Source organism: Bos javanicus, chromosome 2, assembly GCF_032452875.1.
Source record: "Bos javanicus breed banteng chromosome 2, ARS-OSU_banteng_1.0, whole genome shotgun sequence".
Taxonomy (NCBI): domain Eukaryota; kingdom Metazoa; phylum Chordata; class Mammalia; order Artiodactyla; family Bovidae; genus Bos; species Bos javanicus.
The window spans coordinates 89,382,373-89,396,960 of record NC_083869.1 but is presented as its reverse complement, the minus strand read 5'-3'; the positions used below and the strand labels follow the sequence as shown (position 1 = coordinate 89,396,960).

The 14,588-nt window shown below is 40.3% G+C and overlaps 1 protein-coding gene across 1 annotated transcript in view; it reads right to left on the bottom strand.

Moving 5' to 3' along the window:
- LOC133226993 (aldehyde oxidase 4-like) overlaps positions 1–14,588 on the bottom strand; it is a 72,195-nt gene that overhangs the window by 45,044 nt on the left and 12,563 nt on the right. The window contains exons 5-10 of the mRNA XM_061381198.1: positions 12,960–13,086; positions 9,519–9,580; positions 6,569–6,652; positions 5,698–5,778; positions 3,507–3,651; positions 3,178–3,270 (exon numbers count right to left, since the gene is read on the bottom strand). Coding sequence (XP_061237182.1) covers positions 3,178–3,270; positions 3,507–3,651; positions 5,698–5,778; positions 6,569–6,652; positions 9,519–9,580; positions 12,960–13,086 — 592 coding nt within the window. The remainder of the gene's footprint in view (positions 1–3,177; positions 3,271–3,506; positions 3,652–5,697; positions 5,779–6,568; positions 6,653–9,518; positions 9,581–12,959; positions 13,087–14,588) is intronic.

The window sequence follows — 14,588 nt, the reverse complement described above, 5'->3', positions numbered from 1 at the left end:
AAAGCAGATAATTCTCCATTTGATTTCTATTTACGTATCTGAGATTTACTCAGACGTATGATTTTTATCAAGACCATCCCCAAGAAAAAGAAATGCAAAAAAGCAAATGGCTGTCTGAGGAGGCCTTACAAATAGCTGTGAAAAGAAGAGAAGTGAAAAGCAAAGGAGAAAAGGAAAGATACTCCCATTTGAATGCAGAGTTCCAAAGAATAGCAAGGAGAGATAAGAAAGCCTTCTCAGTGATTAATGCAAAGAAATAGAGGAAAACAATAGAATGGGAAGGACTATAGGTCTCTTCAAGAAAATGAGAGATACCAAGGGAATATTTCATGCAAAGATGGGCTCCATAAAGGACAGAAATGGTATGGACCTAACAGAAGCAGAAGATATTAAGAAGAGGTGGCAAGAATACACAGAAGAACTGTACAGAAAAGGTCTTCACGACCCAGATAATTGCAATGGTGTGATCACTCACACTCACCTAGAGCCAGACATCCTGGAATGTGAAGTCAAGTGGGCCTTAGGAAGCATCACTATGAACAAAGCTAGTGGAGGTGATGGAATTCCAGTTGAGCTATTTCAAATCCTGAAAGATGATGCTGTGAAAGTGCTGCATTCAATATGTCAGCAAATTTGGAAAACTCAGCAGTGGCCACAGGACTAGAAAAGGTCAGTTTTCATTCCAATCCCAAAGAAAGGCGATGCCAAAGAATGCTCAAACTACTGCACAATTGCACTCATCTCACACGCTAGTAAAGTAATGCTCAAAATTCTCCAAGCTAGGCTTCAGCAATATGTGAACTGTGAACTTCCTGATGTTCAAGCTCATTTTAGAAAAGGCAGAAGAACCAGAGATCAAATTGCCAACATCCACTGGATCATGGAAAAAGCAAGAGAGTTCCAGAAAAACATCTATTTCTGCTTTATTGACTATGCCAAAGCCTTTGACTGTGTGGATCACAATAAACTGTGGAAAATTCTGAAAGAGATGGGAATACCAGACCACCTGACCTGCCTTTTGAGAAACCTATATGCAGGTCAGGAAGCAACAGTTAGAGCTGGACATGGAACAACAGACTGGTTCCAAATAGGAAAAGGAGTAGGTTAAGGCTGTATATTGTCACCCTGCTTATTTAACTTATATGCAGAGTACATCATGAGAAACGCTGGGCTGGAAGAAGCACAAGCTGGAATCAAGACTGCTGGGAGAAATATCAATAACCTCAGATATGCATATGATACCACCCTCATGGCAGAAAGTAAAGAAGAACTAAAGAGCCTCTTCATGAACGTGAAAGAGGAGAGTGAAAAAGTTGGCTTAAAGCTCAACATTCAGAAAACTAAGATCATGGCATCTGGTCCCATCACTTCATGGCAAATAGATGGGAGACAGTGGGAACAGTGGCTGACTTTATTTTTCTGGACTCCAAAATCACTGCAGATGGTGATTGCAGCTGTGAAATTAAAAGACGCTTAATCCTTGGAAGGAAAGATATGACCTACCTAGACAGCATATTAAAAAGCAGAGACATTTCTTTGTCAACAAAGGTCCATCTAGTAAAGGCTAAGATTTTTCCAGTAGTCATGTATGGATGTGAGAGTTGGATATAAAGGAAGCTGAGTGCTGAAGAATTGATGCTTTTGAACTGTGGTGTTGGAGAAGACTCTTGAGAGTCTCTTGTACTGCAAGGAGATCCGGCCAGTGCGTTCTAAAGGAGATCAGTCTTGAATGTTCATTGGAAGGACATGTTGAAGCTGAAACTCCAATACTTTGGCCACCTGATGTGAAGAGCTGACTCATTTGATAAGACCCTGATGCTGGGGAAGATTGAGGGCAGGAGGAGAAGGAATGACAGAAGATGAGATGGTTGGATGGCATCACCGACTCAATGGACATGGGTTTAGGTAGACTCTGGGAGCTGGTGATGAACAGGGAGGCCTGGCATGCTGCGGTTCATGGGGTCGCCAAGAGTCGGACACGACTGAGCAACTGAACTGAACTGATGATTTTTATCCATTCACATGCTGAGTTTGGATAGTAGACAGTGGTACACGTGTCTCAGATAGCCTTATTTGGTGCATGATGAAGAAGGAATACTTGACTTGGAGTAAGAAGACTTAGGATCTAGTCCTGACTTGACCATGTGTTAGCCGTGTGAAGTTCAGCAGTTACTTAAGCCTTTTGATCCTGTATGTTCTTTAGGAGAATGGGGATTTCAAGACAACCTGCTCTGTCTACCTCCCAGGGTTGTCATGAGAATCAAAACAAATAAGAGATGTGAGAACCCTTAGTAAATTGTGAAGACTGTAAAAATAAATAAGGTTGTTGTTTATAGTTAAATTTTCAAATCTTATGGCCCAGATCTTTTCTCTTTTTGGTGAGTGTGCATGTATATAGGATATGCCTCAAGCAAATTTGTGAATCAGGGAGTAATCAGGGAGTAGGCAAGAACCTTTCCTACTGGCCAAATAATGTCTTGCTGCTGCTGCTGCTAAGTCACTTTAGTAGTGTCCGACTCTGTGTGACCCCATAGACGGCAGCGCACCAGGCTCCCCGTCCCTGGGATTCTCCAGGCAAGAACACTGCAGTGGGTTGCCATTTCCTTCTCCAATAATGTCTTAAGTCTTCTTATTCAGTCACTCTCTCTATACTTGGCTGAGCTGTGTGCCATCCTCCTGCCATTATGGCTTCTATGACAATGTAGTCCATGGTGACACAGCTTGGTAGGCAGTTTGATAAAGCTCATAGAAGACTCACATAGGTGCTCAATAAATATTTCTGAAAGAGTAAATGAGGTCAGCTATTCTATGAAGATCTCAAATTAGTCCAGTTTTTGTAATTGATTAACAGCCCATTAGCAATGGCACCCCACTCCAGTACTCTTGCCTGGAAAATCCCATGGACAGAGGAGCCTGGTAGGCTATGGTCCATGGGGTCGAGAAGAGTTGGACACGACTGAGCGACTTCACTTTCACTTTTCACTTTTCACTTTCATGCATTGGAGAAGGAAATGGCAACCCACTCCATTGTTTTTGCCTGGAGAATCCCAGGGATGGGGAGCCTAGTGGGCTGTTGTCTATGGGGTCGCACAGAGTTGGACATGACTGAAGCGACTTAGCAGCAGCAGCAGCCAATGGTTACATCTTATTTGAAAAAAAAAAAAAAAAGGTACGTACCATCATCTGTGCTATCCACGAAATATAGTTCTTGAAGCCCAAGTGGAGATATAAAAACCGGATGGAATTCTTCTCTGAACTTAATGCTGGGTCCTTAAGGAGAAAAATATGTAAAACAATTAGAAAAGAAAGACAGTGATGTGTGGCTTGCTGATAATTCAAAGTGGAAATTACACAGCAACTCACTTACAAAAGGAAACAACACAACATTCTAAAGGATCATAGGCACTCACTAATAAAAGTAAATCGCATTTGTGCAGAGTTTTAAAAGAGACACGTTTGAGTTACCCCCAATCTAGACTAAAAAAACATGCCCCTAGACCACCTACCCACTGCAGTGTTCCCCATGATGATGGGGGCTTCAGGGAAACTGGTTTTCAGCTCCAGAAGGTCATTCAAGTTTACAGGAGTGATCCAGGTGGTCCTCTTCCCTCGGAACGTCAGCCTCCTTTTGTTCGGGTCTTCTGCCATTCTCTACAGGGAAGCAAAGCCAATAGACTTCCAAGTAATGCTCTGGGTGTCTAAGTAGCCTGCTGTTTATTTTAGCTTTTTGAGACAACCGAACTTCTGGGTATCAGGAGAAGGTGGCCTTGTTTGAAGCTACCTAGATTGAGAAGATGTGTCTTAGCACCACTGAATAACTCTCATAATAGGTGTCTGGACATCAACAGCTGCATATAGAGTAGAGCAAACTCTGCATTTGTGAAGTGACTACACAGAGAGGAGGCAGCATGGCAGCTTGAAGGTATCTTAGCCTGGAATTAAAGGGCTAGGCTTCTTGCTCTAATTCTGCCGTAATGGTGACTCAGAGGGGCCCCTCCTTTGGAGATTAGATTCTTTGGAAATTAGATTCTTCGGTAGGACAGAAATTGCTTATTAGCAATATTATCCTTGGGTAAAAAAATCCCTTAAATCATTCATCTGGTAGAGTATAAATGGATACTTTTACAACTTTGTACATATATATAATATTAAAATATATATCAAATATACTGCTGCTGCTACTGCTAAGTCATTTCAGTTGTGTCCGACTCTGTGCGACCCCATAGACAGCTCACCAGGCTCTGCCGTCCTTGGGATTCTCCAGGCAAGAACACTGGAGTGGGTTGCCATTTCCTTCTCCAATGCATGAAAGTGAAAAGTAAAAGTGAAGTCGCTCAGTCGTGTCTGACTCTGTGCAACCCCATAGATGGCAGCCCACCAGGCTCCCCCGTCCCTGGGATTCCCCAGGCAAGAACACTGGAGTGGGTTGCCATTTCCTTCTCCAATGCATGAAAATGAAAAGTGAAAGTGAAGTCGCTCAATTGTGTCCAACTCTTAGCGACCCCATGGACTGCAGCCTACCAGGCTCCTCCGTCCATGGGATTTTCAAGGCAAGAGTACTGGAGTGGGGTGCCGTTGCCTTCTCTGATCAAATATACTAATATATTTAAAATATCTATCTTTATCTACATATCTACACATACAAATAATCATTAAACACGAGGTGCGTCCAGGTTCTCACGCTCTGAGGGGTGTGTGTGTGAGACAGGCGGGGACCTGGGACCTTTTGCTCGAGTGCTGTAATGCTTGCCCCTGGATCTCTCCTTGAGTAACAAAATACAAGGAAACTGCATGGGTCAAAAATAACTACGTGCATGGGCAACTGAGGCAAATTCTGAACAAATAATACAAAGAGACCCAAAAACCCAGCTGCCGCTTTTGAAGAGCCAGAGAAAAAGCAGGTACTGCACACACCCCCTGCACATGACATCGCCTAAGGGGTGGGCAAACCACTTAAGCCATCCCTTCGGGTTGACCCCTGGACACACCCCTACCCTCATGCCATATAAGGAACAAGCTCACCGCCCCCTCAGGGAGCAAGCAAGCAGAGAGGGGACCTGTTGTGTGTTTTGACTCCCCCATGCTGCAGCAGGGGCCGTAGTAAAGGTTTACCTGAATTTCTTGTCTGGCCTCTGATAGGTTTCTACTGATTAAGGAGGCCAAGAACCCTGGTTGGTAACATAGGGACTGAAGCTTTCTGAGAATCCAGTAGAATCATAGCCCTCACCTCATGCTCTCTCCAGGACAGAGCCATGGAATAGAATGATGGGCATATCACACTGTTTGTGTTATTCTCTCTCTCTCCCCACTGAGTTGAGAACACAGAGGTTAAGAGTAGGAATAATGAAATTCCATTATAATAAGTATCATCTGATTTTTACTTTACTAGTTTTACAAAATGTCTTTGACGCATCTCACTGTGTAGTTGTGTGATCTTGGTTAAGTCACCTACACTCTCTGAGCTCAGGATCTTCAGTGGAGGGGTGGACCCAAGCACCCCTGTGGTCCCGGCAGCACCGCTTTCCTAAGCTGTCTGTTTTATACTATTCACAGCAGAGCTGAACATGTTTCTAAAAATGGGTTATCATGTTGGACACACTCCCAACTTTTAGGATCTAAAACTCAGTAGTCTCATAGTATAAGGCAAAATGCTTAAACCACATCATGTTATAAGACAACAAAAGTAAAGTATCTTACTATCAGTTCAGGAGGGAATATAGGTTCCTGGGTTGGATCGAAGGGCTGGAATTCATCTTCGTTGTACAGTTTGGTACACATCTCAACAAAACAAAACACAAATGGAACTTCAGAGATGCTGAGAGATGCACAGGAGTCTCTCAGTGTGAAACTTCATTCTGTATATAAAATAGAAGCCCCAGAGCCACAGGGCAGCCCTGGCAGAATTCCTCCCCCCCCCTCAGCGGACACTGATGGTTTCCCTGGCAGATCTGCTGGGCTCTGGGCTTCCTCTTTTGGTGTCAGGAATTGGATTTTAACTTCTGTCTGGGTCTCAGGTATCACTGGCAGGTGTTTATCTGCCACAGGCATGAAGATGTGTCCCTGCTTTCATCCCTTGTAGTGCTTGCTGGGGGGTTACAGAGGGGGTGAGCCCAGATTAAGGCACAGAAATTTGTAGTGCTTCTGAAGGAAAATAGTCTTCTGTGGTGACTAGCCTCATGGAAGTCTGTGCACGTATGCTCAGTCATGTCCGACTCTGTGCAACCCCATAGACTGTAGCCCACCAGGTTCCTCTGTCCATGGAATTTTCTAGGCAAGAATACTGGAGTGGGTTGCCATTTCCTCCTCCAGGGGATCTTCCTGACCCAGGGACTGAACCCACGTCTCTTATGTCTCCTGCACTGCAGGCGGATTCTTTTACCACTGTGCCACCTGGGAAGCCCCTCATGAAAGTCATGGGCTTGCTAATCTGGGGGACTTGTAAAAGCTGTTTATGCCTTGAATTCACTAACTTTACATTTTATTCACTGAAAAGACTAGAATAATAAATTTGGATTGATGTGGGCATGTTTCAGTCAATTCCAACTTAAGTAGAATAATAGATACTTACTTTTTCCTGTCTACTTGTGAAAGACTTCTCTTCTTGATCCATGCAACATTTTCCTGATCCTTTCATTTGACAAACAGTTGATTCCTTAGGAAGTAATACAGTTTATAACAAATCCATTGGTTGATTTTTAAACACCAACCTGAGCACCCAGCAGTGCCCAGGCCCCAGAGGAGCTATGGAAGAAGTAACAGAGCCCATCCTGGCCCTCGGTGAAGCGAAAGTCACTCAGCCGTGTCTGACTCTTTGCGAACCTATGGACTGCAGTCCATGGAATTCTCCAGGCCAGAATATTGGAGTGGGTAGCTCTTCCCTTCTTCAGGGGATCTTCCCAACCTAGGGATTGAACCCAGGTCTTCCACATTGCAGGCAGATTATTTACCAGCTGAGCCACAAGGGAAGCCCAAGAATACTGGAGTAGGTAGCCTATGCCTTCCCCAGGGGATCTTCCCAACCTAGGAATTGAACTGGGGCCTCCTACACTGTAGGCAGATTTTATACCATCTTAGCTACCAGGGAAGCTCAGGGACTCTGTAATGGAGTGGGACATAGTATAAGCTATTCCATAACTGAAGGATCAGACAAAATGCATGGAGTGTGCAACGATGTTCCTGCTAGGGTCTTATAAATGGTTCTGCTTGAGTTTCAGGGGAAGATGAAGGCGGTTAGAGGAAGGTGGGTCAGTCAGCTAAGGCTTCCTACTGGAAGTGAGGTCAAAGGAGTATAGTTACAAGGTGGTAATTAGAAAGACAAACAGCTGGCTTTTCATCAGAAGGGTGATGCATGTGTATTTTTTAATGAAGTCCTGGGAAGACAAACTGCCTTTAAGATGTCCTGTATATAAATATAAATAGACTGAAAAACCTGAGTTTCTTTGAATGTTTTTGGAGCTATTCCAAAGTATTTGGAGAACGCAAGTCCCAAAACATTTTGCCTTAATTTTCAGGACATTTCATGTAGAGTCAAAGTAGTGTTTTTGGCCTGAATTCACCGGTCAGTTCCTGCAACTCTCAAACAAATCATCATTCCTGTTTGCCGTTTTCACATGTAGACACAGCCTAAGGGTCTGTGGTGGTCTGGAGACCTATGGTTTGGCTTTATACGTGGAGTCAAAGAGACCTGGGTTCTAGTTCCTGCTTTAACACATACTAGCTGGATTGAATTCGTTAAATTCGGAAAATAAAACCCGCCCCAAGAGGTTTGTCAGATTTAAATATGTGACAGGTGTGCGCAGTATCTGACACACAGGAAGCACTGCAGGAATGGTGGTGGGTATTTTCACTCATAAGGTAACTGTCCAGAGTTGAGAAGGGATTTGGACTTTGTGACAACATCATGCACAATAAAGGGACCAACTAGTGGCTGAATGTGGGGACCCTGAGTGAGTGTGACAAAATGTCTACTTTTGTATGTATTTTGCCTCCAGGAAAATAGTAATAGATTGAATCATTCGAAATTGCTGTTCTCATGAGTCAAAATGGCCACACATACAGCACAACATAAAAAATATCTTACTCAGGATTTAAAATAAACTAGCCTGTAGTTTGGAAATTTTTTTGAAATTCTTTGTTTCTGGTCTAAACAAAGATTTCTTTTAGATGTTTTAGTATTTGGAATGAACTTGCACCCTTTGAGTTGGTTTTGGTCAATCAAAATTATATAAAAATAATTTTTTACATAAAAATGGGTGATGAAAAACACAACTGAATACTTGTCATGATGATGTCTAGTCTTGATATTTAACTTTATGAAAACTAAATCTATCTCAAGACATCACCCCCCTCCAGGCCATATACTAAATCATTCTTTTACAGCTTCCTTCAACCTATTTGATTCCTTGATGTCTCAGTTTGGAAGCTGATTTGGATTTCTTTCTCACTGCCTCCTTTATCATCTAGAGGTTATGATTCTGGCAATCCTCTTCCTGAAAGTTATCATTTTGGGCCCATATCTACCACACTGGTTTAGGTCCTCATTCCCTCATTCATGGGATATTGCACTAGTCCGTGCCCTCATCCCCATCCTCTCTTTCCAGGCTTATTTTTCTTATAGACAGGTGCCAAGAATTTTGAAATATTGTTCTTGTGTGACTTCTAGCTTGAGAATAAACAATGACTATATAGTAGGTATCAGCTTTGAGCCTAAATTCCTTAATGCTTCAGCCACATCAATTTCTTAGTTGAACTTTGGACATCCTTTCTTTTTTCTACTTCCATACATTTTCTTACTGGAAATTTTCTAATGGCCTCTCTTTACCCACCCGTTAATATCACTTCCTTTAAGACCTGGCTCATAACTCTCATTCTCCAATAAGTCTCCTCTGTATCTTCCCTCCCCACTCATTGATTCTGTTTAATCCGTATTCCTCTAAAATTTATTTACAAGGTAGAGAGGCTATGCTGCTGTGCTGTGCTGCACTCAGTCGTGTCTGACTCTTTGTGACTCAATGGACTATAGCACACCAGGTCCTCTGTCCATGGGATTTTCCTGGCAAGAACACTGCAGTTAGTAGCCATTTTTCTACTCCAGGGGGTCTTCCCAACCTAGGGATGGAGCCCAAGTCTCCTAAATCTCCTGCATTGGTAGGCAGATGCCTTACCACTGTGCCACCTGGGAAGCCCGCTAGAGAGGATATATTGAGCTTTTAATATCTTGCTTTTCAACTATGTGTTTATTGTTTTTTAATCTATATATTTAATTTTCTTCTATAGGCTTTGCATTTCTTGAAGTCATGGACCACATACTTTACTTCTAAAGACAGTGCCTAATTTAGGGCTGTAAACAAGATAGATATTAAAGATTTATTTTTAAAAACAACAATAGTGGCATTTAATAACTTTCAGTGGATAGAAAGCACAACATTTTAGAGATAACTGAATGCAATAGACAGTTTTACACAAAGGATTTTTAATATGTTAAATTAACTGAAAAAATATTTTTTATCATTACTTACCGCACAGAAAGTTTTTCCACTTTCTACAATTGGTCGGTATCCAGTACAGCGGCACAAATTACCTGAAGAAGAAATTGATGTTTAAGGAATGATAGAGATGTATTGCATAGTTGTGCTTTTTTTCATTGGAATAGCTATATTAGTAGTTTTTCGGTTTCTACTTTTTGTTTCTCAAACCAACAAAATGGTTCTTTGAAACAGAAATGCCCTTCAAAAATTAGAATATACTTGTGATTACAGTTTTATCCTGAAATATCACAGAGATCTCTATAGTTTTTTCCCTTCCTACCTATTTCCCACCCCCACGCTAACTCATGTAACATGTGACCACTGTCCCCCATAACATCTCACATGGGCCCCTTTGTTAAGCTTCTCTCATGTAGTCTCTTCTGCCTCAAAGGTCCGCTTGGGGAGATTGTGTCCATTTATCAGGGCCACAGCCCCCCTCCTCCATGGAGTCTGCTCTAACACCCCAGCCAGAGCCGTACACTCATTGTCTGGATCCTTCCCCAGGTCTATCGCTGACCATGTTGGAGTAGGGTCATTTATGTGCATGCTTCATTTCCTTCATTGGCTCTTAAGCTCATGGAGAAAGCAAAGACAGTCTTAGATGTTCTTGAATCCTCCCAGTATAGCATAGTAGGTGTTCAATAAGGACCTGGTATTGTTTTAATTAGTCATTTCAAAATATGGTAGAAACAGTGATGAAACCACTGTCCTTTAAAAAAAGTATATTCACAGCCATTAAAAAGAATACATTTGAATCAGTTCTAATGAGGTGGATGAAACTGGAGCCTATTATACAGAGTGAAGTAAGCCAGAAAGAAAAACACCAATACAGTATACTAACGCATATATATGGAATTTAGAAAGATGGTAACAATAACCCTGTATACGAGACAGCAAAAGAGACACTGATGTATAGAACAGTCTTTTGGACTCTGTGGGAGAGGGAGAGGGTGGGATGATTTGGGAGAATGGCATTGAAACATGTATAATATCGTATATGAAACGAGTCACCAGTCCAGGTTCGATGTACGATACTGGATGCTTGGGGCTGGTGCACTGGGACGACCCAGAGGGATGGTACAGGAAGGGAAGAGGGAGGAGGGTTCAGGATGGGGAACACGTGTATACCTGTGGTGGATTCATGTTGCAAAACCAATACAATATTGTAAAGTTTAAAAAATAAAATAAAATATTAAAAAAAAAGTATATTCAAATTTGAAGCCAGTATAAATGATATTTATAAAGAGGTTTTAGTAATATGGGAAAATTCTTATGTTGTATAGTTAAAAATTGTATATGTACTATGCAATTGCATACATGATAGTCACAAGTATTTAAAATAAGCCTTACAAAAACTATGTACAGAAGAGACTGAAAGAGAAGCATCTTGACTGTGGTTGTCTTCTAGTAGCAGGAATATGAATGAGTTTTTCCTTATCTTTTCATTTTTTTTTTCATTTTTCATAATAGAAATACATCATTTTTATGTTAAAAATAAATTTAAGATTATTATGTTCAAATACAGTTTAAAAATTTCAGAAGCAATGTATATATGTGAACTGGGCAGCTTTAGTTAGCTAGAAGCAAAGTGTTATTTGGAAACTTGTTGCCAGTGAGTCATGTGGAAAAACTGGATAATAGGTTTACTTCTCTTTTTTTATTTGAGCAAAAATTGTTTAGAAAGAAACTACATGCACAAGGATGGATTTAGATTCCATATTTTATCTTTCCTTTTGCTTAAGAAGAAAGAATACAGGAGTTTGTGAGTTATAAATCTCTCTTTGGCATAGAAAAAAGGAGTTGAAATACCTAGAACATAGCTGTAGGGCATGAGATTGAACTATTTAAGAGGCAAAGGACAATTTCTCATTGATAAACAGTGAGAAAGCATTAAAAGCTAGATAGAGCTATATCAAAGCTTTTAGTTTTGTTTGCCACATAATCAGAAGCGCTAGTAAAAGCCCACCAAGGGAAACTAATAGCACCCATTACAGAAAATTTTCTGATTCTAAGGGAGAAAATATGGAAATTCAAAATTTTTCTTTTCTTAGTCTTGAAGAAAAAAACAAGATTAAATGAAGTGGTCATTTGTATCAGCTGATCATTATAGAAGGTATGTGTCATGTCTAATTGCATTCCTTTTGAGTTTTTATTTGATCAGTTTTCTTAAAACATGAACATGAAGGTTATCAGTGTGCCTAGCATTTATAATTCTAGAAAGAGATCAAGTAAATGAAGTGTGAATATACTCTCGAAGTTATCCATGCCTAGAATAAAGTTATCTTTATAATTTAGCCAAACTTTACAGCCGTCTCCTGGTGGTTAAGTGAGTTATAGGCATAGAATCTGGGAGGAAATAATTCATGTTTATAAGTCTGTCTGTGTATATTCAAAGAAACATAGAAAAAGTAAGGCAAATCACAATACCTTTACTTTTCAAAGCTCTAAATATCTCGTTAGTGTGGGTTATCTTATAAAACAAAGATTATCTATTATTCAAATTTATTCAGGTTTAGTTAAAATTATAATTGAAACCATTGGCCAAAATTCTTATAATACTTAATGAGAAACTGAAAAATGTTGAATGTAGAAGTTGATGAGAGATAAGGGAAAATATTAGTGAATATTTATATTCTAGTTATCATACAACTTAAGTTGAGATTTTACTTTGTTTTAGTCTGTATCTTTTCATCATAAAACTGAATTTTTGTGTAGGTTTGTTTACCGAAAGGGACAAAGAGTTTTCTTATAACATTTCGAGGTTTTCTTCCACAGCTTTCTTCAAAGAACTAGTAACTGCTTACCTTGAACCTAGTATGTTAATTGAAGGAAACTACATTTGATAAAATGCTTTTTTTTGGTAGTAAATTCACTTAAATTCGATAGCTCTTTTGTCATAGGAGATTGAGTTGCTCACCAAGCTTATCTGTGATAACTAATTCCTGTTTATGGGCTTCTTGATCTTGTAATGAACCCAACCAGAACAGAAAAAGATAAAGTTTTTGAAATCTATTCTCTTTGAAAAATAAATTTTAGTAAGTAGAGTTAATGAATGGTTCTAACAGACTGATTTAAAAATAAGCCAAAAAATCTCATTCTTGTACACTACCCAGATTTCTACATTTGGAAACTATTGTATTAAAAATGTTAGAAACGGCCTGTTTGAATGCTTTTGCAGAGTGACTACAGGCTCCATTAAAGGAGAAAGGTTTGTAATGAAACAGTATTGCCCCAATTCTTGGCACCAATGCTGACCAATGAGGGCGGCCCTTCCTAGAGAGGACTGAGGTCAAGATGAGGGCTAATGAGGCCTACTTGTTGACCAGGTGCCTGGAACCCCAAAGCTTCTCTCCACCAGCTGGGGCCTTCTTCCCTCCTTCCTTGGGCACCTCCCTCTAGAAGTCCTGCCTGCTGAGGGCTGAGAAACCTCACCTCCAAGAGCTTCGGTTATCTGCTCAGGGGTGGGCTCCGGGTGGTTCCTCAGCAGCGTATAGATGGACATCACCATTCCTGGGCTGCAGAAGCCACACTGTGTCCCATGACACTTGGCAAGTCTTTCCTGGGGGGAAAATGGTACATTACTTCTACTTTAAACCTCCCATTTCCCTTCCTTGTATACCAGACAGGAGCAAAGCTTACATATTTAGCTTTCTAGAGATAACTGTAGGGTGAAAAATGTCATTCTGGAAGAATATTTCTATTTCTTGAAATCATATGTTTCACCTACCCACTCAAGAAAAGCCTATTGGCATGCATTAAGTTATTTTACTCTCTAGACTCTCTGGTTTCTTTTCCTGTGAAATAAGAATATAGTTTAAGTAATGAGTAAAATGCTTTGAAGTCATGTTCATGTGGATTTAGGTCCTTCCTGTATTCATTAATTGTGGGTCTCTGGATGATTTATTTTACTTTCTTCCTTTCTTCATCTTTTTCACTTCCTTTTAAAAAAACTTTTTTTTTTTTTTTAATTGGAGTATAATTGCTTTTGGGGCTTCCTTGGTGGCTCAGTGGTAAAGAATCTGTCAATGCAGGAGATGCATTTTGATCCTTGGGTCAGGAAGATTCCCTGGAGAAGGAAATGGCAACTTGCTCCAGTATCCTTGGCTGGGAAATCCTATGGACAGAGGATCCTGGGGCGCTGCAGTCCACAGGATAGCAAAAGAGTTGGACACAGTTTAGTGACTAAACAACATTATATTGCTTTACAATGTTGTGTTATTAATAGTTTGTGCTGTGCAACAACGTAAATCAGTATACATATGTCCCCTCCCTCATATGCCTCTCTCCCAACCCACCCCACATCCCATCACTCTAGGTCACCACAGAGACCCAGCTGAGCTCCCTGTGTTATACAGCAGCTTCCCACTAGCTATCTACTTTACACATTGTTGTCGTTTTAGTTGCTAAATCATGTCCAACTCTTTTGTAATCCCATGGACAGAGGAGCCTGGCAGGCTCCACATGGCGGTGTATATATGTCAATAATATTCTCTCAATTCATCCTACCCTCTCCTTCCCACCCTGTGTCCACAAGTTATTCCCATCTTTTAAATTAGAATAATAATGGTATCTATGGCACAAGATAACTGAGAATAAATAAATGAGTATATACAATCATTTAACAGTCTCTGGCAAGTAAGTTTTATCTTCTTCATTTATATTCTATAATGTTTTATGGATTAAATGACAATCTAAATACATGCTTTGAAAATTGTGAAGTATAATTTAGTAGTGTTGTACCATTTACATACTTAATTTATGCACTTTCAACTTTATGCATTTAAATACAACAAAACAATAAAAAAAAGAGAGTGCAAAACAGAAACAGAATGCGAAATGACAATTTACTTTGTCCATTCTATACAAAGACCCCATCCATGAACGAATGGGAAACATGACTCTGTGGGTCCCACTGTATGTCTCTGTCCCATGTCTTTCTCAATGAGTTGAGGATACTTCAGTTCACTGGCCTGAATGTGATTCATATGTTTTTAAATAAACATTTTTCAAACAGCATGACCCTTAAGATGGAAGCCAAATACTTCATCTGTGGTTCAACTG